The 27,567-nt window shown below is 33.9% G+C and overlaps 1 protein-coding gene and 1 non-coding gene across 2 annotated transcripts; both read right to left on the bottom strand.

The window, feature by feature from the left end:
• Positions 1 to 1,432: 1,432 nt before the first annotated feature.
• On the bottom strand, positions 1,433 to 27,054 carry LOC133190340 (delphilin-like). The gene is made up of 31 exons (XM_061325914.1): positions 26,811 to 27,054; positions 25,979 to 26,438; positions 25,521 to 25,732; positions 23,033 to 23,187; positions 21,990 to 22,109; positions 21,518 to 21,673; positions 20,543 to 20,628; positions 20,175 to 20,302; positions 20,003 to 20,073; positions 18,047 to 18,195; positions 17,748 to 17,792; positions 17,153 to 17,276; positions 13,435 to 13,580; positions 9,819 to 9,905; positions 9,138 to 9,187; positions 8,865 to 9,012; positions 8,538 to 8,660; positions 8,005 to 8,439; positions 7,240 to 7,376; positions 5,592 to 5,670; positions 5,302 to 5,361; positions 4,051 to 4,178; positions 3,874 to 3,942; positions 3,506 to 3,592; positions 3,222 to 3,290; positions 3,034 to 3,120; positions 2,779 to 2,923; positions 2,488 to 2,540; positions 2,292 to 2,369; positions 1,930 to 2,094; positions 1,433 to 1,637 (listed from the first exon to the last, which is right to left on the bottom strand). The coding sequence occupies exons 2-31, from the start codon at positions 26,358 to 26,360 to the stop codon at positions 1,599 to 1,601; spliced, it is 3,813 nt and encodes a 1,270-aa protein (XP_061181898.1). The 5' UTR covers positions 26,361 to 26,438; positions 26,811 to 27,054; the 3' UTR covers positions 1,433 to 1,598.
• Trnas-aga (transfer RNA serine (anticodon AGA)) lies at positions 20,930 to 21,002 on the bottom strand. The gene has a single exon. It is a non-coding gene; the product is annotated as a tRNA-Ser (tRNA).
• Positions 27,055 to 27,567: the final 513 nt, after the last annotated feature.

The raw sequence follows: 27,567 nt of genomic DNA, 5'->3' as shown, positions 1-27,567 counted from the left end.
GCAATAATTACCAAAACATTGCCTCATATAGGATGGACACCTTATCATATAAGCCCTTCTGGTCTTTGACCAATACAGCTAATAGCTGTAATAATTCAAGCAATAGCAATAATTCAAGTATTCATTTGGTGTTCAAAAGTAACATATTATCTCTTCCTGATGGCCTCATCCCGGCCCATTTCTGCCTCAATGGTCATTTGAACAGCCTTGAATATGTACTACTTAAGGTTTATGATCCCTCTTCTTACTCGTACAAAAATTTTGTTCTAATACTTATGACTTTCCAAAAAAATCTAATTTATAATTTTTAAAAAAAGCACACAATTTCAGAATATCTTATGGGGGCAAAATTTTATAGAATTTAACGTTTAACTTGACCTTTTTACAATTAAGACATTCCAATGACAGTTATCTCTCTAACCCAATGGTCACCATAAAAAGATTGCATTTTTATGTAATTTGTTGGCTCTTCCTTTTAGTCTAGGGTAAAGCTTTGAATCCATATTGTGGTATCATTCCTGATGCATGGCCAATCTCACAACAAACTGATTTGTCTTAACATGCTTTGGGGAAATTGAAATAGGCATTTGCCAAGTAGTTCTGGAGAGGTTAATAATGTTAATTCTTTCCTAAATGCCAGACTGATAGCAAAATGATAGAAAGAGAAAATACACTTGGATCAAGAGTTTCTCTGATAACATAAAATCTTACAGTTTTATTAGTTATTTAATGCATAACGGTATAAAAACTGAAATGCTGTGGAATCTTCATTGTTCATGAGAGACCAATGTTTTTGGGTCACCCCAACACATTAAATTTACATCCCAACAAATAACAAGCATTCTGAGAGTATTGAATTATCAATACTAGTCCCCTACCGGCAAGTGTAATCTGGTTCCCTTTAAAAATTGAAAATGCCATAATTCCGTCAAAAATCATTGAAGCAGAACGAAATGCTAACTTGATCTATAACTAATCAAAGTAAAGTCACATACCAAAAATCAGCTCAATATCTGCAAGCGTTTAAATAAAAAAATTGCAGAAAACCCTAAGAATTGAAAAGGTCGTACATGTAATTCCGTCAAATATCGATGAAGCGGAATGAAATGCAAACTTATCTGTAACTCATCAAGATACACTCACATACCAAAAATCAGCTCAATATCTACAAGCGTTTACGAAAAAAGTGCAGAAAACCAAGTGGGACAGACTGACAGATAGACAGACAGACAGATGGACAAACTCAGACGAAACCTATAGTCCCCTCCAGTTTCACCAGTAGGGGATTAATAACTTTGTTCATATATCAGTCCATTATATCTTCTGCAAATATGAGTTACCCGAAAAATTTTATCCCCATGAGCCAATTCATTCGCCAACAAACAATGTCCCAAGTGACATTTACTAGAATATAATGGAAAAAATTAAGAGATATTTTTAACATATTTTATTAAAGAAATTGTTCAATGTGTAATGACAGATATTGTGAGTCTGGAATGATATGTCTGATTTACATGTACATATAAAACAACTACAGAACTCCCAGAAAGCACAAATCAACTGCAAGACATATTGCTTGGTAAGAGCAAATGTTCTTGTCATCGCCTCCTGTACATCATGTTCTGCTGGTGAGCTGCCTGCAACAAAAAAAAAAAATAATGACACTCTTGCCTAATAATGATGAAATTCATATATAATAAATTTAAAAGATTGGTTTAGTTTACTGATAGCTGCCAAAAATCAGATACTGTATTAAACATATTGGTCTTGTTTCAACTGTCAAAATTTTGCTACATTCCATTCTCTTTACTTGAAAATGAATTCCCAATATCAGAGAAACAGAAGAGAAATTGAATGACAAAAAAAAGAACATAAATCTGCAAAGCAAACATCCATTTTCGACAAAACAAGAAAGACTATTCCCTTTACCTCAAATTTGGTTATAAAGTCTGCAAAAATTCCAAATATTTCTGTGGTGCTACTTTTCTTGGGGTCTTCTCCAAAATACTGCACCATGCTTTGGAATTCCTCCATAGTATTGGCTTGTAATCGAAACAAACCCTGAATTTCATCAGAGGCTTGAGATATGAAATGCTACGTACATTTAGGAAAAGAAGTAAGGTTTTTAAGAGTATACAAAATTGTCACATACGTATGATAAATACATTCTGTCTTTCTTTTTCAAATTTAACAATCTTAAATAATTCCACAAAACACAAAATGAAAGTCTGAGGACTAAAATGTGCTAGTTGTGAAATATGCTAGCACGTATATTTTTCGTTAAAGGATACACCCATTACATCTTGGAACTTATCATTCACTATTCTAGTTTTCTGTGAACCAAATTTGTCCAGGGTATTGGATATTTCCTGTTAATAAGAAATACAGGTAAATGATTAAAAATTACATTTCATAAGAAAAGTGTGCACTTTCAGAAGAAAGTTGAATTTTCAAGTTATTTATGCTTTATGTCTCCAAGGTACTTACCTGCAATACTTTTCTGAGTTCTTGAAGCTCCTGATTTAACATTATATTTGACACTGAAAAAAAAATCAAATCAATCTGATAGTATATGTTTTTAAATTTTTTTCTTTCAAAATCTGGCATACAATCATGCATATTCTCAAGGTAAAATAGAATTCAAAAAAGATACATATACCTAATATAAAGTAACATGCTTGATTCTTTTACACAAGGATCATACATGACAGTAGTTTTATATCTTCAGAATTCAGTACATGTATTAGACATCAGTACTTTTACTTTCACACTACTCACTACAAGCCAGCTTTCCCTTGCCTACTGCCATCACTGTACTGAGCTCTTCTCCCACAGTCAGTACATCTGGAAACCTGGTGACCACTGCATCAGCAAGGACATGGATAAAGGTCGTTCTATTGTCCTTGGTCTTTGTGATGTCAAGCTACAAAAGGTTGTTTAAAAAGAGCTTTCGATAGGTAAAGATTTTTACAAATTACTTGTTTATGAGCCAAATTTTAAAGAGTTTATTCTTTATAGTGTATATATAAGTACCTGAGATAAAAAAGTAATCTTAAATCCAAATGCCTCTCCTACTCTCTGGTTTCCCTTGTTCATGTAATTTCCCATAGCCAATATCAACTGGAAAGTAAATAAAGTACATTCTGATGCTTTTCTACATGTACGTTTGAGGTTTGTATTAGAACACAGTCACATATGTATGTATATAATGATTTCAATACCTCTAGTAACTTTGCTAATTTTCTGCTATGTCTAAGCTCCTTGGATGCTTTCCTAATGTGTTGAAGATTCTGTAATTCAAAAATGAAAGAACTGAATGTAAAATGCTATGTATACATACTTTCTTGAAAGAGGATTTTGTACAAGAAAGATAAGAAATATGACATATAGAAATGTTTGTAAAATGTATTTACAGAGATTCAGTTGTAGCTATATATTCTAGGAAATGCTAAAAAAAAAAAAAAAAAAAAAAATTACTTTCAACAAGTGACAAAATAACTTGTACCTCTTTCATTTCTGTGATTTTTTCATTGAAGTTTCCCTTGAAAAGTAATGCCTTTAGTCTCTGCTCATAGCCTGGAACCCTGCTCATCTTTAAAAACAAAATAAAGTTACATGTACATTGAATGAAGTCAATGTTACTACTTATCTAAATGTTATAGCCATTATGTTGTTAACCATGAAAGCAATAGATAAATACTGCCTTGTATATTCATCTAGTGCAATAAGTAAAATTTGAAATATATCTTATTCATTATTCATTCTGATGTCAAGGATCAAAGTTAAGAAATTCCTTTTTTAAAGATAAATGATTTATTTTATGAGAGAATTTTCAAAATAAATGATATTCAATCTGTGAGTATAAATATCTACCTCATATGCAAATAAGTCTGGTTTACTGAGCTCATCTATCTCACCATCAAATGCATTAAAGCGCTCCATCTGTCAGATCAAAACCATATTTTACTGTGAATGCACCACAACTGTCAAAAATTAATTGTAGGTACTTGTTTACATACATCCATACATAACTAGCAAAAGCATCCCTACCTCTGTTTTGCTGGGAGCAAATGCCACCAGTTGTCTTAGAAGCTCTGGTGTGAGGATTTCTTCATCCATTTCATACAGGGCTTGCTTCATTTCATCCACAGACAACCTCAGGTGTCCTAGCAGTATGGCTGTCAATGGGAAAATACATGTATAAACTTTGGAGACAGTGATACTATCCAACAAGCCCCCCTCCCCTTTTTGTCCATTTCTTGTGTATCTTTTAAAGAATAGGAGGTACATTATATGCAATAAATTTCTGAAAAGTGCATCTTAAATGAGAATGCATTCACAGACATATTACAAAAGCTTCTTAAATTCATGCTTTGGTGCAATTATTACTTTGTACCACAATATTGAATGACTTGAAGGTTTTTTAAACCTTATTTTTTTTTTCAGAATCAGCTTCCATTATACAGCAAACGAATTTACAGAATAAAGGGCACCTGCTAATAAAATAAGATCTTCATCTCTGCAATGCTTCTCCCCTAGCCAACTTTTCTATTCACTAACCTAACCATATGGTTGCAAAATTTAACAAAGCTTCTATCCTAAATCAAACTCTGCACATAGCATACCTTTTCATCAACTTTTAAGGAAAATATTTAAGATATGTGACAGGCAGACATACCAGTACATGCTAAAATCTAACTTTTTTAAGGTATCGTGGTTAAAAAAAATCTAACCTCTAACGTCCACACAAAATTCTATGTTTAGGCTTGCATCATATTGCATACAAGCTAATTTCTGAGTTTGATTTCATATTTAAGCACTTAAAAAAATCCATCTGAATATTCAAAGTTTGGTAAATGTGAGGCATTTTATCAGAAAGAGACTGAGAGATTAAAAACAAATCGCATTACTCAACTAACATTAAGATCCAGTATTCAAAGCAATAATGGAAGTTAAAATCCCAAACAACATCATCTACATGTATTTGATTTTTATAACAGTTGAAGCTATAAGGAAATGGCTTCTAAACTTTAACCTGTCAATCAACTTGATAATATGGGCAGATGTGACTGTAAGGTATATATTAATAGAGGGACCTCAACTAAGTTTGGCACAGGTAGAGTTTATCATAACTTGAGTACTGGAACTGCTCTAAAGAGTTTAATCACCAACATATAGAGCCAAACTTATGCAGGGGGCATAGGAGAGGCACTCCTTAATTCATTTTAATAAACTAACATCAAATCAAGATTTGGCTGTATGTAGAGAGGGTATGTGCTGAGTGTATTAATAGGTACTCACAAATGTTGTAAGCCTTTTTGGGATTTAGAATGTATATCTCATTTCTTTTCTCAGGTACCTCTACAACACACAAAACAACAATGTATCAGCCAATAACATACACAGTTCAACATGGACAACTGGCAAAAACAGAAAGTGATGAAATGATTCAAATTATATAATAAATCATGCATATTAATAAACAGTTAGCTTGTGAAAGTGGTTTACATGTTGTTGCATAAGCAAGGGTATTCTCCCTTGAAATCTATACTTACACATTTTTTCATGAGAAGCACAATTAAGACACTTACTTGCTCTTTTGTTTTGGATACTGAAGTGATTTTCTAATTCCAGATATTTGATAACATCGTCTAAGTCATCATTTCCTAGCTACAAAGAGTGCAACATCTTATAAACTATTCTCACAGTTACAGCAATCAATCTATTTGTTAACTGATGCAGTTCATTTTTCAACTCTCAATACCACTGCATGATTAAAATTTCACAAATTTTACATCAATTAAAAACCTAGAAAACAGTCATCTAGGATCCCATGGTATGCTTATATCAATAATTGTGACTTCTGAGCAAATTGCCACAGAATCCATAGGTGTGTTATTGTGTTGTGAATATAAAGTCTGTTTTAATGTACTGGTAATCATGTGAAAATAAACCATTCTGACCTTGACCTTTGAATGAATAAGCTCAAAATCTGTAGAAGTGTTCCTTTCTTCATTGTTCACCAATTTAGTGAAAAAAACTGTTTTTTTAATACTACTCTGCATCACTCTAAATATATAATAGCCATATATCCTAATGGCTGTTCAAAAGATGCCTTCTTCTAAACCAAATTTCTCAATTATAACAAGATTTTTAACCTTAAAATATATGCAAATTATTGTATCAAACTAGTCTATATTTAAATAATCCATGCCTTTGACCCCACTATTGGTGTCTTCCTGTAACAACTCTCGACCTACATATTATGAAGTCTCTAGGATTGGAAAAAATGTATCACATGAACGTGAAATGATTAAAGTTTGACTTTTGACCTTAACCTTTGACCAAGTAACCCAAAACACTGTGTCCTCATCTGACCAAACCAGCTATGTAGTAAATTTTAAAACTGTAGGTAAGATATAATTTCTGATATATGTGTTCATGGACTGACAGATATAAATGCTGACAGATATGTGTTGACGGACTGACAGACATGTGTTGATGGACTGACAGATATAAGTGTGACACTGACAGACATGTGTTGATGGACTGTCAGATATGTGTTGATGGACTGACGGATATAAATGTGACACTGACAGATATGTGTTGATGCACTGACAGACATAAGTGTATATGGACCAACAGATACAAGTGTTGATGAACTGACAGATCTGTGTTGATGAACTGACAGATCTGTGTTGATGGACTGACAGATATGTGTTGATGGACTGTCAGATATGTGTTGATGGACTGACGGATATAAATGTGACACTGACAGATATGTGTTGATGCACTGACAGACACAAGTGTATATGGACCAACAGATACAAGTGTTGATGAACTGACAGATCTGTGTTGATGAACTGACAGATCTGTGTTGATGGACTGACAGATATGTGTTGATGGACTGTCAGATATGTGTTGATGGACTGACGGATATAAATGTGACACTGACAGATATGTGTTGATGCACTGACAGACACAAGTGTATATGGACCAACAGATACAAGTGTTGATGAACTGACAGATCTGTGTTGATGAACTGACAGATCTGTGTTGATGGACTGACAGATATATGTGTTGATGGACTGAGAGATGGACACAGTGATTATTACAGGGCACCTGAATCTTGATGCATGACCCTAATATAATAACAAACAAAGATCTTTATCTCGAATTCACAGAGAAAATTCAACCTTTACTTTTTGAAATGAGCATTTCTCTTTGAGTCAGACCTACCTGTTCCCAGATGGTATTTTCCACTTTATCAGCACCAATCTTTTCCCAGTTTATTCTCTTTACATTAACTTGATGAGAATACACACTTACATCTGTTGCAAGAGAAGGGGGAGGGGGTGGAGGTGGGGGAGGGGGAGCTATAAAATATCAACATCAGACACATCATATAGGCATAGTACTTTAACTTTTATTAAACATGTCAAACTAACAACAATAGTTGAAATTAATAATCGTGGACACAGTACTCCATTGAAGGTGTAAAAAAATTATATTTCTGTAAAATAAATGCTAAAGAGTAAAGCCATGTTTGCATGGTTAAAATAAACCAACGTAGATTCAGAATTCAAAGTCATTAATCCACACAATAATTTACAAGTTCAGGAAAATAAAGCTTGATTTTGTACACATAATTGATGTTACGTGCATGTAATCAGTTTATGTTTGTTATTTTTTTTCTAAAAGATGAATTTTATATTTCACTTTGAAACAGTTCTGCTAGGTAGATGCAGAAAATTCTACCTAGAAGACAGTCAAGAATAAATATTTTCACTTATTCTTAATCCAAGTGAAACCATCTCTAGAGGTGGTGTAAAGAATTCAGATTTAGATTGAAAAATCCAAGTAAAATAATCGAGATATAAATAAGCAATACAAATTCAGAATTAATTTCACTTCCATTAAAAATACACTGCACTAGAAACTATATAGTTATATTCTATAACAAATATCGATGTTAAAGATATCAAGTTCTATACATTATCTGACCTGGAGGTGGAGGTGCTGCCACCTGGTCTGTATCTGGATCTGTATCCTCGTTAGTGGATGACTGGGACTGAGATGACGTGGGCAGTACGCTCCCTTTTTTCTTCATCCCAAGGGGACGTAACTCTAAATCTGAAGCCTCTGCTGCCATGGCTGCATCGAGTTCCTTCAAGGCAGTCAGTGCTCTGGTGTTGAAGGAATCCATGGAATTCACAGAAAACAAGGACTTGGGCAAAGTTTGCTGAATTTCTACTTCACTGTCAGACTCACTAGTGAAGATAATTTCTGGGGGTTCATTGAGTCCATTAGGAAGGCTGGTTGAGTGAGCATGCCCATTCAGGATGGGACTCTCATGACGACTCAAAGGTGAATGGTCAAATTGGGGAATTGGGATAACTGTCACATATTTAGTAGCTGAATGGATATCTTCCTCTGATTCTGTAAGGAGTAATATAATACACAAACACATATATATCATTTTAGATTTCAACTTAATCATACTTGGAAATTGGTAGAGGAGACATTTGCATTGGTACCTGATCCCCTATTAATCTGGAATGCTTTCTTGGCTTCCTGTACAGCCTTTCTGGTTTCCTCCAGCTCTTTCATTAAAGCAAAGTCATATCCTTTCCCATTTCCAACTCTTTTTCTCTCAAAATCTATTAATAAGAAAATCTTTAAGAATGTGTACGCACTTTTCTTTTGGCTAGATGTTCTGAATCAAATAAACATGTAATACACATATATGTCAGCATATGATCAAATAATACTAACACATATTTACAAACATTAATTTTGCTATACAGATGTAAATGTACCGACCTTTTCACATTTTGTAGAAATGTAATAACCCCATGACTTACCATATCCATGTTTCCCTATAAGATCAATGTCATCTGAAGAGTAGGTGTACCCAGGGTGCATCTTCTTCCACAAACGCCCTCTGGCCTTTCTGACCCCTGACCTTATACTTCTGTCCCTTACATCCTCCTCATCTGATGAGTAGGTGGACTGTTACAAGAAAAAGATAATTCCACACACACTTTTTTTCTTTTTTTTAAAAAAATCGAAATAGAATTCTAAGTATTGATTTCAAATTTTAAAGGCTTCTAAGTAAATAATGAAAAGAGTGCTACCCAATTAGATCTCCCTTTGCCTCTTCTCAGTGCATTTGCAGCTGCTCCTACTAATACATAAAATGCAAATCATTTTACATTTCTTTCCCCATTTCTTCTACAAGATCACCGAGACATAAATTTTATGACAAACGAGATGACTTCAGCTTTTTGTAAACTTTCCTTATTTATGTAGTAATATCCCACCATCACCTCTAAATGGTGTTTACATATCCTGACTTACTTGATTAGATTCTCAAAAGCATGCTCCGAGATGATCAATTTTTAAACCAAGGCAGGCCACGGACAGATAAGTTGCTGTTACAGGGATTTCAACTACCTCTTTTTAAGTCAGCATTTTGTCAATTCTATGGTCATTACAATGACCTTGTTAGCAATTATATAACATATCATTGGTTCTTTTTTTGGATGACATTTTTCATATCAACTGTATGCCTTTGTTTTAATACAGAATTTGACTACAAAATTTTCTGTCTAGCTATCAATACAGAAGGCTCATGGAGGGTGTGACCCATCAACAGGGGATACTTACCCCTCCTTGGTACCTGATCCCACATCTGGAATTTCCAGGGATCCATGTTTTATACCCTCTTCACATATTTGTTTTGTTTATAGATTTTTTGAGATCCATCACTGTTCGTTATCTTCACTTTTTTCATTGTTACTTATCACAATATATACCATATTTAAAATCTTCATCAATGTTTCCAAATGTTCTACTCCTTGTTGATCCTAAATGACTTCCTGGAGTTCCTGGTTTGAAAGAATCTGCAAATGAAGATACAAGGTCATGTACATGTAAATTTCAAAGCAATTAAATTTACAATCTAACCTTAAAAGTACAAAAAAATTACCGTAAAAAGGCCCATTTATCAAATTGTGCACCCAAGTCACTATTTTAGTCATTGCAAATGTTGATTCTTAGTTTAATAAGGGTCTAAAGGTGGGGGGTATCTTAATTTAAAAAAACTTGACTCTGCAATTCCTATTTTCATTAAAATTTCAAAGCAAAACTATGATTCCCTTTTGTGGTCCTCTTCCAGGCTCTTTTAGATATGGATTGAATTTATGCTACTAAAAAATGTTGTCATAAAAAAATTGTCAAATTGTGGCCATTTGAAGAAGATTTTAAACATAATTTTGCTAATTCATATCACAGTTTTCTTTTTTATATATGAAAATCTTATTTGTAGTTTCCTCCAAGCAGAGGGCCATTTTAATAATCAAATAAAAACAAGATGTGTTTGTGAAACACTGATGCCCCCATATGGCAGCTTATGGCGAAGGTTAAAGCTTCTCAAATACAAGTCAAACTCCAGGTCAAAAGATCATAAATGTTGGTCCCAAAGAAAGGTCTTGTCTCAAGGAATATACTTGTGAAATATGAAAGCCCTAGCACCAACTGTTGAAAAGTTATGGCAAAGGTTAAAGTTTTTCAAAAGTAAGTAAAACGTCAAGGTCAAATGGTGCCCAAGGGAAGGTCTTGTCACAAGTGATACACATGTTCATGAAATGTGAAAGCCCTAGAAACAAACGTTTAAATGTTATGGCCAAGGTTAAAGTTTTTCCAAAGTAGGTCTAACTCCAAGGTCAAGGTCAAAGAGTCAAAGTTGTTGGTATCCAAAGGAAGATCTTGTCACAAGGAATGCACATGTGAAGTATGAAAGCCCTAGCACCAACTGTTTAAAAGTTATGGTCAAGGTTAAAGTTTTTCAAAAGTAGGTCAAACTCATGGGTCAAGGTCAAAGGTCAAAGATGTTGGTATCCAAGGAAGGTCTTGTCACAAGGAATACACATGTGAAGTGTGAAAACCCTAGCACTAACTGTTAAAAAGTTATGGCCAAGGTTAAAGTTTTTCAAAATTAAAGTAGGTCAAACTCTAAGGTCAAGGTCAAAGTTGTTGGTATCCAAGGGAAGGTCTTTTCAAAAGGCATACACATGTGAAGTATGAAAACCCTAGCTCTAGCTGTTCAAAAGTTATGGGCAAGGTTAAAGTTTTTTCAAAAGAAGGTCAAACTTCAAGGTCAAGATTAAAGGGTCAAAGTTGTTGGTATCCAAAGAAAGGTCTTATCACAATAAATACACATGTAAAGTTTGAAAGCCCAAGCACCAATTGTTCAAAAGTTATGGCTAAGGTTAAAATGTCATAAAACTTTGCAAAAGTGGGTCAAACTCCCAAGGTCAAGGACAAAAGGTCAAATATGATGTTGGTAGTTAAAAAGGGTCTTTTCACAAGAAATACACATGTGAAATATGAAAGCCATAGCTCCAACCAATCAAAAGTTATGGGCAAGGTTAAAATTTTTCAAAATTAAAGTAGGTGAAAGGTCAAAGTTGTTGGTATCCAAAGGAAGTTGTCACAAGGAATACACATGTGAAGTATGAAAGCCATAGCTCCAACTGGTCAAAAGTTATGGCCAAGGTAAAAGTTTTTTTTTCAAAAGTAGGTCAAACTCCAAGGTCAAGGTTAAAGGGTCAAAGGTGTTGGTATCCATAGAAAGATCTTTTCACAAGGATTACACAAGTGAAGTTTGAAAGCCCAAGCACCAACTGTTCAAAAGTTATGACCAAGGTTAAAGTCTCATAAAATTTTGCAAAAGTGTGTCAAACTCCAAGGTCAAAAGGTCAAATATGATGGTACCCAAAGAAAGGTCTTGTCACAAGGAATACACATGTGAAATATGAAAGCCATAGCTCCAACCAATCAAGAGTTATGGGCAAGGTTAAAGTTTTGCGGACAAACAGACAGACAGACGGACAGGGCAAAAACTATATGCCCCTGAATCTTTGATTATGGGGGCATAAAAAATCCATAAATACATTTGAAAGTTTTAAATTTTTTTATTTTTTGGTTCAAAGGAAAAATATACTACTAAGGCCAAATTTGATTGAAACTGTGACAGTCATACATGTAAGAGGGATAAACAGAAGTCACTGAAATATTCTTTTTACTCTAGCTCCTTCCAAATCTAAATATTTTAGAGTATCCATTGCATGAAATTTTGAAAAAAAAAAAATCTGTGAATACTATGGCATAAATGTCCTCAGAGTAAACAGCGAAATTGTTTAAATTACAAATCTATTCAATTTAATTTTGACTTCATTTATAGCAGTTTGATAGAATTTCCATATTAGAAATACGGAGATAATCAAAATTTTTCATCAGGCTATAGAAATCTGAATTGAACTTTTTGGAGCAGCAGGCATACAGTTAACTGTCTAGACCAAGGAACTGATAAACACAGAGAAGAAAAAAAGTTGTCTTAGACTGACTTCAATTTATGTTTTTTTGGACAACTTATTCAAAGAAGGTGAAAGCAAACAAGCTGGATGAACACCATTAGTACAGATGAACTTAAGACAGTGCTAAAGTTGGTACAGAAAAACTGTAAGACATATTTCATGGTGTTAACAGAGAGTTGAAGAATGGAGAGATCTCTTTCTGTTTGGCCTTTAGAATGTTAACAAATAATGTCAGAAAAAAAAAGATTTATCACTAGGACTTATCTAATGATGCCATTAACTAGAAATTTTGCATATGGAATTTGTATTAGTTTGTTCTTGATAAAATTTCAGGGAATTTTCATGAATTGATCTTTTTCTTCTATAAATTTAATGTCTCAATAATTATTGAACAGCCCTTGTACTTTAGAATAACAAAAAACAAATGTGAAAAGTTAACAAACATACAGAAGATTGAAAACTTTGATCAGAAAGCCTAACTTCAGTATTCAGCTAAAGTGGGCATAAAAACACTTTTCCCTGTTCCATCAATTTCCTCCCAAGTCTTAAAATAAGAACACTCATAGTTTTATAAGCATAATACTACATGTATTTGTTATTTTTTTTTTGTATTTTTCACTGAGATATTTCCCTTTTCAAGATTTATCTACAAGCATAATATCTTACGGGTACTTTAAGACTTGAGAGGAAATAGGTGGAAAGGGGAATATTCTTATTTTCAAGTATGATGGCTGTTCAGAAATTAACGTAAGATACAGTTGAACTTCTGTATCTCGAACACCGATATCTCGAATACAATGGATATGTCAAAATGATTGGGAAGTCCTAACCACATATTTCTTTAGTATTTTACCCTCGACATCTCGAACCCTCAGACATCTTGAAGTTTTTTCTCAGTCCCATCGAGTTTGAGATAACAAGGTTTGACTGTATCATGCTTGTAGATAAATCTTGAAAAGTGAAATATCTTGGTGAAGAATAGAGAGAAAAAAATATGACAGTTCAGTAGATTCATATCATTCAATATCTTAAGATAAACTTAAATTGGAGTTACTTTTGTTATTAGTTTGTATGTTAAGTCTCTGTCTCGTGTAGTCCTGATGCTCTGTAATCAGAAGAGGAATGATGTACATCCACAGTGTATGTTTAGAGGGTGTGTCTAGAATCACCTCCAATGACTGGATCAGACTCTCCACATTTCTACAATTCATAATTATAACTGAGCAAACATTTTAAATACAAATTTAAGAACAGCAGACTCCGGATACAATGAGATGCTGGGGACATTGGTTTAGATCTCATTATAACCGATATTCGTTATATCCGATATCTGCATTTTACAAGCTGAGAGTTGATCAGTATTTGAATGAAGACTTGCATATATTATTGAGCATGTTCCCAAGTGAAATAACGTTCTTAGGACATGGAAAAAGGTTTTTTAAAGACATAGTTTGAAAAATGAATAAAATAATTTCTTTTTAAATAAAACATGCACAATTTTAACTTATTTATGGACGTTAAATAATGAAAGACGACGCGGGTTCACTACATGTATTTTAACTAAGATAATCATTGCACTGCAATTAAGATCAAGCTCAGTTACACTGCAGTTCCAAATTTTGTAAAGTACTAAATGCAGAATCATTGTCCATTTCAATATCTGTATTGAATTTTCTACTTATGTGTACCACTTCTGTGTCTGACAATTTAGTTTGCAGAAATTTCTCAATGTTTTGACATAAACTTTGTTTATGTTCAATTTTGCCAATCTCTTCATTTTATGTCAATCGTACTTTTTATTTAAAAAAAAAATCATTTTATATTGCTTTTGTTTAAATATCTTAAGAATCAATGCCGAAGAATCGGAAGGCTCGATTGAAAGTGGTATTGCTAATTTTAGCTCCATGTGCTGACCAAGTTTCTTTAACTCTGCCAGGTCACATGCATTTGTATACAACACGTTTTCTACATCGAAATTACCAGGCCAAAACTCCAAGACAATGTGAAGTCTTATTTGGTTTTTATTTTTTTTCTAAATGTGTTAAATGTTAATCCATAGTCATTAGTAATCTTCCTTGAATGTTTTCAAACTTCGCTAATAGTTTCTACTTTTGTTTTGTATAAAATGACCTTTCCCTTCCTAGAAGCCATACTGAAGTTTTTTAAGCAATAAAAACAACTCGCTATTACTTCTCAACACCTTTAATTAAGAGCTATTCTCTGTAATGACTTGAACTTTTATATAGGAGCTGTGGCACGCATAGTCTCAGAATTTCTCCAAACTCTCTATGATAAAAGTCTTTGATACTGTAAACTCAAATCAGGCAAAAACTGGTTGCTACGTGTCATGGTTACCATAGCAACATGTCCTAAAGTTTGAATAATGGCATTTTTCAACATGTTCATAGTCCCACAGTTAACGTTTGCAGCAAAGCATACAAGTGGCAATGACTGTTTCTGAAAGTTGAAGGCCTGATGTCTTAAATGCATGATTAACATGTTTGATAAATCAACTATTACTTACGTTACTATGGAAACAAAGTATTCAAAAGTAATAATTTTGTTCATTTAATTTTATAAAGTCATACAGTTAAGAATAAAAACAATTATAGGTTGAAATGCAAGCAAATAATAGACAAAAGATCCTTGTTACATATACCTAGGATGAAATATGATATTTCTTATAGGTTGGCAATGGTTGCCATGGTTTTATCACCACGAAGGGATTTTAAATTTACTCTCTTAGTGTTTTAATCTTATCATATCTTTTTAAAAAGCATATTTCTATATAACTGATGATCAAATTTTAAAGGTGTTAGTGTGACCCTAATTTTCACATTTCAAAAAATTCAAACTCAATTCTTTAAATAGAGTGTTGCTATGGAAATTAGCCGAAAAAAATATGCACAAAAATCTGAAAAATATTCTGCTTCTTGGATACGTACCCTTGTATGTAGATTCCCAAGACTTTTATGATTGATTTTTATGAACAACTAACCTGACTTTCAATTTTGACTACCATCCGATCTCTAACTGGATGCAAAAAGCTGGCACATCGGGTTTTCATTCGGCAAACCTCTTCTGATTCCGTCACCTTCATCAAACCTCGGCTGTACGAGGAAACTTGATATGCGTCTCCGCTTAACATTTGTGATAAGGCTGCCTGTTTACCGCTTAGGGAAAACGTAACGCTTTGAAAACGATAATAAACATGCATCTGACATACGATGAAAATTTTCAAAAGCATACAGGTTACACTAAGAATAACACTTAACAAGAAAAATGCACTTAGTTTCTTTACATAATCACATGTTTGTGAACGGATCGAATTCAGCACACTGTGCACGTGTAAATGTAGGGCGCAGCCATATTGCGTATAAAGTAGCTCCGGCTTAATGGAGGTTTACATGATACAGCCGAGGTTTGATGAGGTACGAATCGGCCGAGGTGTGCCGAGTGATTGGGTTTTATATTGATATAAAATTTTAAAAATCGAACATTTTCCCTTCTTGGTAACCATAGCAACAGTGTTTTATTTTTCAACAAACTTTCTCAATATATGATATTCAACTTTAGTTCTACGAGATAAGTACTCTTCAATGTGAGTCAAGTAATATGTTTCTTGATTAAAAGGTAAGTAAATTCCTAAGGCAACAAAAAAATATCACTTTAAACAACTGGTAAGTTGTTTCCATGGTTACCCTGCAAAGTAACAATTAATCCCAATTTTTCTTCTGTTGTCGGTGTTGCAAGGTCCTAAGGATGTATATGTGCCAGTCATGAATTTTATTGTTTTTCCTCAAGATAGTAGCATTAACCCAATCTTAGCAACAGATTTTGCATGGTTACACAGTGTTACCATGGCAACCATGAAAGTTAGTTTTAGAATAATGTTGCCAATACCTAGTTACTTAATGTCAAATAATTTTATTGTTTTTCTTAGGCTGTTGATTGAGTTTGATTATGTAACACCTATCATTAGTGAATATTGAGCATTTTTCAGCATCTAAAATGTATTCTAAATGTACCCATAGTTACCACTTACTTAGAGATAAATTCTAAATAGTTTCTTTATAGCATAAGTGGCAACAAGGTGTCATGTTTTTGTGAGAATGGCTTGTTTGTTTTTCTTAGTCTTTATTAAGACTTAATAAAGATTCAAAGTAGCTGAAAATCTCAATTTTTCCAACTTTTCTGGCTGTTACCATGGCAACCAAGACACATAGCAACGAAATTTTATTTGATATATGTTTCTGGTGTCAAGCTTTAATAATGGGCAAAGTTTCATCAAAATCGGTGACCATGCGTGGCAAAAAAGTTTAAGTGGTTACAGAGAATCGCTATTAATTGTCATGGCTTAAAGTTGTGTACAGATACCTTTGATAATTACCATTATTTACCTGACTCTAGCAGGTGCAATTATGCGCGACACGAGTACCTCGTTATATCCGATAGCTCTTTCTACTAACTGGGACGGATTTTGACCTCGTTATAAGCTGAATCTCGTTGTAAGCGATCTCGTTATATCCAGCATTTTTATAAAAGAAATATATAATAATTAATTTGGGACTCAAAATTTTTCTCATTGTAATCGGTACCTCACTGAATCCGATCTCATAATAGCCGGAGGCCACTGTAGAAAGAAAGGTTTCAAATAACTTAATTTAAAATATAACAGTTGTCAAACTCTAAAAAATGCATTACACATCTGCAAGTAGAATTCTCAAGCAGAAAGGACATCATCAACCCAACTTCATTTTTGATTAACTCACCTGTTGTGTGCATATGCTCTAAGTGACCTCTTTAGATGAGTTCTCTCCCTTGAAGTCAACAAGTAATCACACTGCTGCTGGAATGAGGTCAGTTTAGGTCTTGGTGTTGAGGGCCTAGAATTTTCTGAAAATGGTGCAAATTCCTTAATAAAGTTATTCAACTAAATTCTATTGAATTCATTTTTCCAAATCTTATTACATAATTACCATGTACATGTATATACAATGCACAATGAAATACCATGAAGTTAGCTGAGAATTCAAATTACAGATGAGAAACATTACAGAGATGAATATGAATTTTGTCTATTGAGATAGAATGCAATCATTGTCATTTTCAATGACATACATCTCCTTGTATCCACCTTATAATAATCAGACTGTATTGTTAGGTGGGTACTAAGAATTTCGAGATGTACTCTTTTTTAAATCAAAGGCATCTTTTTTATGACATAAACATTTGCTTATTCATCAAAATTCTAATGTACATCATTTTCTTTCACAGAGTTTATAATTGTTACTTAAATTTGTAACAAAGAGCACTTTCTCAGATACCTGCATCCACTTTGACTGTGCTTTATATTAAAGAACTTACTCTTGCCATCAGCTCTTTCAATATGTCTAGGAAGTGCTGCTACCTCTGAAAGCATAATCAAAGGCTTGGTATTAGTTTTGAAAATGACTGGGTGCATGTTTTATATTTTAAAATTTTTGTTTTGTTTATTTTTTTTTTTTGTTCTTTAATTTAACATATGAGGAAGACAGTGCTCACCCAACAAGATTCCCCAAGATAGGTTGATTTTACTTACCCAGTAATATTTTCTCAGACAGGTTGATTCTATTCAGACATTACTCACCCAGTAAGATTCCCCCAGACAGGTTGATTTTACTTACCCAGTAGGACCTCCTCAGACAGGTTGATCTTATTCAGACAGTATTCCTGGTGAGGAGGGGTCAACTTCATGAGGATAAACTTCCACAGGGTCTTCTTGGACTGTGTGTCCAGTATCATGGAGATTTGGTGGTAGAAATCCACTACATTTCTAAATTGTGAAAAGATGTTGTATCTACATAGTGTCAAGACCCCTATTACTTTAAAGTTGAACAAGATTCGTAAAAGGAAAAGAGTTATTTTTTTCCACCATTATAGTCTTCTCAAGATGGTCATTCTCCACCCGCTATATAAGCCTCAGCTTTGCTCAGAGTTCAATGTATTTCGCTTCACAGAGTTTACCTGAACAGATGTCTCTTTCACTGTCATTATGATAGACTTGGGCGAGACAAAAATGACTTCTGTATGCCTCCGTCACATCAGGAAAAATAGATACCAAAGATATTTGATATCAATTGCACTGGTCAATGCATTACAAAGTGAAATAAACACAAATGCACTTTCAATGAAATAAAACATAAACAAAAAGACAATGTACATGAAGACATACATGTACTACACTCAGCAGCGACTAACGAATACAAAGGGTTTATATACCCCTGTGCTGATATAGGAGATAGCAAAACTAATATGGCATATGCATGTTCAGCTTTAATATTCCTAAACTTTTAGCCTTTTACAGCACATTAAAGCTGCAATAACTCCATTTGCCTCAATCATTCTTGTTCTTTACAAATAATGTTTCTAATAGCATGTTAAAATTTAGATATAAAATACTCTAATTGTTTTAGTAAAATATTTTATGAAACAAGATGTGTTTGTGAAACACTGATGCCCCTGTATGGCAGCTTATGGCAAAGGTTAAAGTTCTCAAATGCAAGTCAAAATCCAGGCAAAAGATAAAAAATGTTGGTACCCAAAGAAAGGCCTTGCCTCAAAAAATATACCTGTGAAATTTGAAAGCCCTAGCTGCAACTGTTCAAAAGTTATGGCCAAGGTTAAAGTTTTTAAAAGTAAATTAAAACGTCAAGGTCAAGGTCAAAGTTGTTGGTTTCCAAAGGAAGGTCTTGTCACAAGGATTACATATGTGAAGTATGAAAGCCCTAACACCAACCATTCAAAAGTTATGGCCAAGGTTAAAGTTTTTCGAAAGTAGGTCAAACTCCTATGTCAAGGTCAAAGGGTCAAAGTGGTTGGTATCCAAAGGAAGGTCTTGTCAAAAGGATTACATTTGTGAAGTATAAAAGCCCTAGCACCAACCATTCAAAAGTTATGGCCAAAGTTAAAGTTTTTCAAAAGTAGGTCAAACTCCTAGGTCAAGGTCAAAAGGTCAAAGTGGTTGGTATCCAAAGGAATGTGATGTCACAAGGATTACATATGTGAAGAATGAAAGCCCTAGCTCCAACCGTTCAAAAGTTACGGCCAAGGTTAAAGTTTTTCAAAAGTAGGTCAAACTCGTAGATCAAGTTCAAAGGGTCAAAAAGATTGATATCCAGAGGAAGGTCTTGTCACAAGGAATACACTTGTGAAGTTTAAAACCCCAAACACCAACTGTTCAAAAGTTATGGCCAAGGTTAAAGTTTTTCAAAAGTAGGTCAAACTCCAAGGTTAAAAGGTCAAAGTTCTTGGTATCCAAAGGAAGGCCTTGTCACAAAGAATACACATGTGAAGTTTGAAACCCCAAGCACCAACTGTTCAGAAGTTATGGCCAAGGTTAAAGTCTCATAAAATTTTGCAAAAGTGGGTCAAACTCAAGGTCAAATATGATGGTACCCAAAGAGAGGTCTTGTCACAAGGAATTCACATGTGAAATATGAAAGTCATAGCTCCAACCAATCAAAAGTTATTGGCATGGTTAATGTTGACAACAGACAAAAAGATAAAAAGACAAACAGACAGACAGGACAAAAACAATATACCCCCGGGATCTTTCGATCCGGGGGCATAAAAATACTAACCTGGATGTATCATACTGTATCATGGCTTTTCTCATGTGAGATCTTTCCTTTGATGTCAGTAAATACTCAGCCTGCAACACACATAATTAATCAATTAAAAACACACACAAATAATTACTCTTACTTAAGAAATAATAATTTCACTTGTGATTTACTTGTAAGTTCTACTCACATGACTTTTGAAGGACTTTCCGCTGCTGTCAATCATTTCTTTGCCGTCTGCTTTCATCCATTGAGAGGAGGCGTGACTAGAGATGGAGGATAGAGACAACGTGGACATACTGAGTGTACTCAAACCTTCTGGAAATAAGAACAAACAATAAAATATAACTTAATTAACTCCATGTTGTACGCTCTACTGTGCTTATGTTTTCTACATCTATAATCTTCCTTTAAAACAAAGAAGCATAATATGATTCTGACATTGCAAAAAAAATCCAGCACAGAATGGAAAACTGCAATTGAAATATCATAAAGGGAAAGGAATGTCATGTAGACTAGTTAGTGTCTGAGAATGAAATTGACTTTGAAGGACAGTACCGTTTCTCTGAGTTCTGAGAACCTCGATCTCTGGGGACGACCCGCTGTCCTGAAGCAGCTGCACTAAGTGTGCATGTGTACACCTCCTACAAAATCAATACATTTGTACTTAATCAGCAGTAACTTAGGTAGCTAGCTCTGGAGAGAATCCATTAAAATCATATACCCTGATAGTTCATTAATCAAGAATCTGAATTCTGATAAGACAATGTGTACTATGTTACCAATGATCTACTTTCAGGTGAGGAATACTGCTGATTGTTGTCATATTATAAATGCATCTACCTGGTGAGTGCCATCTCCATGCTAGTATTAGTTATAAAATCTATACTGACCAAGTTCAGCTTATATGCAGTAATATGTAATGGGGAAGGAGAAAAATGTGAAGGACAAGACCAGGATTCAAACCTGGGCCCTCTGAATCTCTAGTCAGGTGCTCTACCAACTGAGCTATCTGGCCACCGGTGATCAAACTCATCTGACCACCATATTCCTCCCTCCTTAAAGGTCTTCACCCCTGAAGACACCAACCCAAATTCTTCCCTGGCAGGTCTTTCACCTAGATTACTTCCAGGGCATAGCATGGCACCAAATGTTATGGGAAAAGGAGAAAAATGCAATGGACCAGACCAATATTCGAAGCTGGGTCACCTGAATCTCTAGTCAGGTGCTCTACAAACTGAGCTACATGTATATATCTGGCTCCCAGGCAATCAAACCCGTCTGACTGCCACAAATACAACCCTTTTTATAATATGCATGAAAATAACATGAGGAAAAATTTGAATCGAACACATTTTAATTATTAGTATTTGAATTGCATCGTTATTTTTTCTCTTTCTTAACACCTGGTCTTCATGTCAAAGGATAACTTCTCCAATACTTGTTCTTAGGTAATAATTAAGCAAGCAAGTGAATTGTGTAAAAGTGAATTGTGTAAGTAACAACTGTAAACCCTTTTTGCTGGGCTTTTACCTGACATCAATGTTATTCAACTTCAGAATCACATCCCCAGCCTGGAGTCCCGCCTTATCAGCAGGTCCCATAGGGTCCACTGACTCAATACACACAGGGTTGTTCCCCTTAATCACAAAGCCAAAGCTTCCACTCTCTCGAAAGACTTGGATTACTCTGACAAAACATGGACAACTTTGATATAATGAAATAATACATCTACTTGAAACATACCGGTATACTCAAAGTGGAGAAGATATATATTGTAAATATTACATATTTTATATATATGACTACAACATCTCTAAATTTTTACCCATTGTGGATCACCTAAGCAAATGTTATAATGTGATTGAGATGACTGGATCATTACAAACTTCATCATCACAAACCAACTGAATGTTTAGTATTTAATTTCATATAATTCAGCAACTTTGCCAAACAACCCCTTGAGTCTGTGAAAAGGAAATATATCTTAATTAAACTGAATTACCTTCTGTCTGTGTGAGCATGATCAAATTTGGATGCCTCTTCATCAAAATTGATCATATTTGCTCTTTGATATTTATGAAATTCATCAAATCTTGCTCTTTGCTTGGGAGGAATAAATTGCCTGCAAGATTACAAAGCAATTTGTGCAGCACAACAAGACAAAAGCATTTCCTATAATTTTCTTTGAAAGACAAAAACATTTCCTTGCAGATTATTACTGAATACTTAATAAAGGAAAAGGCCTCTCATAACTTTTTTTACTGTGGTTCTAAATCAAGTTCCTGAAATTCCAAAAACAATTAATGTTTTATAGAAATTAGTTCCTTCTACTTAGCATGCTTTATCCTTCAATCATCTGAATATTATACATTTTTTATATCAAAAGTTCTGAATGACAAAATCTAGTAGGGTTCTGTTGGTTTGGTATGGTTATAAGTAAGATTTTCTTTACCAAACATGGTATAATTAACACAGTTAATATTATTCATATATTCATTTCAATTTTTATCTTAAAAATCTTATACCAATTTTGTAGTTTAATGGAAGGGGAGGTCATTGGGTGTGATTGCATTCCCCCTTTTCTTTATCTGTTTAAAGTAATGTTGCCAGATTTTTTTATTTAATATTTGAAAATGACTTCCAGAACACAACAGAACCCATCAAAATTGTAGCTTTTCATAAAATATTTTCTGGCTTAGAAGAAAAGGGTACCCCTCAAAGACTCTCACTGCACCCCCACCCCTTTCCGGAAACTGGAAACGTGGCTACTGCCTGTTTAATAAATTGATATCTCTCTTTCAGTAAGACTAGTTTGTGACTTAATGTGGAAATCATGGGTAGTTTTGAATGAGATCATAAAAATTAAAAATTCCCAGTGCAACAAATAGTCTATACATATATTAAGCATAAAATGATCTGTACTATTACATTTGTTAATCAATGTACAGGATTTACAATTAGAGTACATGGATGACTAGATAACCAGAAGGTAGGGAAAACTGTCTAAACTATGCTATAAATGTCTTCTACACACTATATGGGTACCTGATTTGCTGAATAATCCCAGTCTGTCTGGGCGTCTTGAGAATGGCCGCTAGAGCTCTGGCCAACATGTCCACATCCCTGTCTTCTGCATACTGCTTTAACACACTGACCACTGCCATTTTCTTCTCATAGTCATTCCCTAGGATCTCATTCATCTGTGTGAAGTGAACACATAATATATCAATATGTACAGTATAGATGGGTAGATAAATCTGTTGTTTAATGAATGGAATCAGTGCCATATCCCCTGCATTAATCACACTAATGCACCAAATAATTCTTAATCAGCACCACTGGATCCAGAAAAGTTCTGAATTTTCCCATCCAACATATTTTATGTGTTTGGTGTACACATCTTCTAAAACAGAACTACACCTTTTAAAACTTATTTATTGCCATGGAAAACCCTTTATAACATTCTGTAATTATCGTGAAAATTTCAATGGTATATTGTTGATTGGCTCTCCTGTCTGTGTCCCTTGACAATATTCCATAGGAAACGTGCATTAGTTAACACAATGACCAGTGTTCCAATGGCACTGGATGAATCAAATTCTATATTTCAAAGACCAATCAAGTATAGAAGCTCTGGCACAATTATGAGTCCTGGGACACAAAAATGTTTTGTTCCACCACCAATGTATAAACATGCCAAAAGCCGATCTAAAGCAATTTTGTTCTTGTGAGAAATAAAATGCACATAAACTTGGAAAATCCAATTAGTTTGATTAATTTTCCTGGCTGGAATAATATTGAATTATTAGGCAACAGTTGAACTGAACACAATCGTCAGCCATACAGTGTGCTTAGCTCCTTTAATTGAAAAAGGCTCCACTATACAGCAGTGATCATGTAAGCATACCAGTCTACAGCTTCATTTTTAAATGCATGTTCATTAAGCATTAATTGTTTATCTTTGAAATATTATTTACATACTCAACAATGTGTTCTTTATTCTTTTTTACGACAAAACCACTTCCTTAGCCTTGTTATTTCATATCTAATTATCTAAGTCAGTTGGTGAGGTGAAGTTCTACACATTCAGGAAATGTTTTCAATTTCAAGACAAAAATAAACCATTTATTGGCTTCCCTCTCCCCCTTTGACTCTGCTAATTCGATTTCTTTCACTCTTACATGTTGCACAGTATGTGTAATAGATTCACTTGAATTATCAAATTTTAAATTGATTTTGATATCAAGAACACATCAATCTTTACATCTGGCATTTATCTCTCAGTTTACCATAAATAATTTAGAAACTGATTTTTTGCCACCACATTAAACAATAAAAATTAAATTCTGAAGGCACTCATACGTGTTATACTACACCCTTTTTCAGGTGTTTCTCTTTTACAGAAAAATTCACTTTCACCTGAAGCCTCAGTACTTGTAAATTAATAAAGAAATCTCATACCCAGGTATGAGTAACCCCAAGACATTGATTGTATCTAGGTTTTCTTTATGGCCCACACTTCTTGTAAAATAAATGAACTCAGTTCCCCTGGGAGTAGCTGCTATTGATCTAGGCCAACATTCTTCTAATATACTGTGCTTCTAAGTATTGGAAGCATAACTTTCAACAGTGAATGTATTTTTTTTTTCTTCATGTATGTCAAGGTGTTTCGTTACACCATTCTTTGTACTTTCTGAGAAATATATTCTGAAAGAATTTATTTCAGGAGATAAAGAAAAATTATTACTTTAAAATTACTAAAGGGATGAGAAAATGCAAGAAAAATCTACCATGATGTCTTCACTGCTGTGTATTAAGAGTGTAATTCATAAATTATGAATGGTTGATTTTTTTCCCCTCTCTCTCATAACAAACTCACATATTTATGCAATATTTACAATTCTACAAATTTTAACCCCTAAAGTGACCATCTGTTAACCATCTTTTTTTGTAATCATTGATTTTTAACCTCCCTCCTATTTGAATAACATTACATGCATTTATCCCTTTCAGATCTGTTAGCTTTTAATGGGGCAAACTAAGAAAACAGAACAACATTTGGTATGTAATTAAATAAATATAAAAATCAATAATTCATGGTGTGGCATATCATCTGAGAAGCTCCATACTTTCTCCATGCATACTTCTTGACTTTTCAAAACAGTTGTTCACTTAAATCTTTTGTTTTTGTTTTCCTCACAAAAATATTGCAAAAGGTCAGACTTTTAAATCCCTCTTTTATTTATTTGGTGGGGAGGGGGGTAGGGGGGTCATTTGTTTGGGGTTTTTTTGTATAAATTTGTTTTATATTAGTTTGTTTCCTTTCCCCCTTTCTTATTAAAATATTATTCATAAAATTCATAACGAAAAAATTTATATATATATATCATATTAGTTACTATATCATGAAAATATTCATACAAAAAAAAAAAAAAACAAATATTACCAGGGTAATATCTACAAATTCAAATTATAACTTTTTTACGGAATCCCCGTAGAATTAAAGATCAGAACTCATTTCTGTATCTCTTACCCTATCATGAAGTGACTTAGCTCTTTTGACTCTCCCCCACTCCCCAGCCAAATTCTGAGCTTGAACGTTCCTCCGGACCACCCGTTTATACTCTTTCCTTCTCCCTGTTGGTATAAGGCTGACCGAGAGCCGTCTTAATCTTCCAGTTAGGAAGGGTCTAATGTCCTCTTGTTTCCTGATTGAAAAACCATTGATCTCCAAAAGAACATCACCTGTTAAAGAATATTTAAAATTATACTAGAACAGTAAAGTTTGATTTTTTGACAGGAGTTGTAAACTTTGGGCATCCCTTACCTCCAAGTATTACTAAGATTATTGTTTCAAACAATACATATAAACACTTTACTAAAAAATTTCATCAACAATATTTTTAACTTAACACATATTTGCAACTTAATGATATTGTCAAAAATAAATGAAAAATTTGTGAAAAACTTTTACTTGACGGCATAGTGTACCTGGTTTGATGCCCACTTGATGAGCTGGCCCTGATAATTCCACATTTTTAACTCGAACAGGTTTATTTCCCTGAACATCAAATCCACACCCTGAAACTCTGGCACACACTAACTCTACCTGCTGAAGTCTCGTTATCACTCCTAAGACAGGGGGCTGTGACCTACTATGCTTAGCCAAGGACTTGAGAGTTGTTGCCGAAGCATTTGTGACATCTTCCCCGTCTAGTTCAATGATTTCATCTCCTGGTGAAAGGCCAGCATTATAGGCGATACTTCCTTTGGCTACACTTAAAATATATGTTGGACCTTCACCAAATATATCAAATCCACAAGATTTAGGCCATTTGTGTGACATCCTTAGAGGCATGGTGGTAATTGTCATAATGTGTTTGCACCATGTGCTTTAGAGGTAATATTAATTAGGTTTTTCAGCCACTATTCCATTATCCTTTTGCAACCTCTGTAAATAAAATTTTAATTTTCATTGTTTTCACTTTTTTGTAAATATAAATCAAATAATTGATCTTTAAATAAAAAAATGGCATTTAATTTAAATTCAACTAGCTACATAAATAATTTGATTTTTGATTCTTTGTTTGCATGATTTTAAAAATACAATGTATATACAACAGGCTATTAAAATAGTATTTTGTTCCAACTAACTAAAAGATAATAATTTTACCCATGACATTCTCCAGGACCCTAGTAAATCGTATACATATAAAGGCCTACATCTAAGACGATTTTTTTAGACATACACACTAACACACTAATCCATATATATAATAAATTAATTTGAAAACAAACACGTTTAATACATTTTTTTCGCTACCTTTTAAATACACCATTACATGAAACAATCCTTGCTGATAAGCACATCTTCCAGCGGATAACTCTAAATTACACTCGATAGATCACAACCTAGCCCACTGCTAGGCCTCATTGCGTCTCATCCTTCTCTTCTGTTTAACATATAAAACTCACGGACAATAACCTGATATCGATCCAACAAGACCATGTTTTTGTTATTGAACATCGATATGTTGACACCTTAGCGCATATTCGGCGTTCGCAGTTTCCCGCCATCGGAAAATGTGCACGCATAGCTAACTTGTACCAAGTTTATTCAACTTGTAATTTTTCCCCTCATCTTTTTATACACATAGTTCCAGCACGATTCTTCAAAAAAAAAGTTTAAATGAAATAAAAAGTTAATTCTTAATCAATTTTCATCTCTCAAGCACTTACTTATCTTAATCAAAGTGCAGATTGAGCGAAATGTTTGCTTTCTTAGCGATATCGAGTTTTTAACAAGCAGAAGGCTTTAATCAACTTTGGACGACGTGTTTTATCCTACTAAAGCTTTTAGCCATTTTTAACATGCACCAGTATATTCAGAACATACCATTCCCTCACTAGTCCTGAACCTATTCAGGTAGAAGAGTGTAATGCATTGCCACATACAAATGTACAATATCCCTCTATAATGATTTCAAGAGTGAAGATGCAATTTTTCCAATGAATAAAAGTGATATATTCACAGTTTTAACTTTCACACTGTAAAAATAAATTAATGGCAAAAATTCTCC

This window comes from Saccostrea echinata, unplaced genomic scaffold, assembly GCF_033153115.1.
Source record: "Saccostrea echinata isolate AGI-Se365-2 ecotype Australia unplaced genomic scaffold, CSIRO_AGI_Sech_v1 ptg000022l, whole genome shotgun sequence".
NCBI lineage: Eukaryota > Metazoa > Mollusca > Bivalvia > Ostreida > Ostreidae > Saccostrea > Saccostrea echinata.
The sequence above is the reverse complement of the archived record's forward strand: the minus strand, read 5'-3'. Positions and strand labels throughout refer to the sequence as shown.

Excerpts from the sequence above, each read along its gene's own strand:
- LOC133190340 (XM_061325914.1), bottom strand. The coding sequence starts at position 26,360 with ATGACAATTACCACCATGCCTCTAAGGATGTCACACAAATGGCCTAAA. Across the intron at positions 20,074-20,174 it reads GAAAGTCCTTCAAAAGTCAT|GCTGAGTATTTACTGACATC; the intron begins GTGAGTAGAACT and ends TGTGTGTTGCAG. Across the intron at positions 3,593-3,873 it reads CAGACTTATTTGCATATGAG|ATGAGCAGGGTTCCAGGCTA; the intron begins GTAGATATTTAT and ends TTGTTTTTAAAG.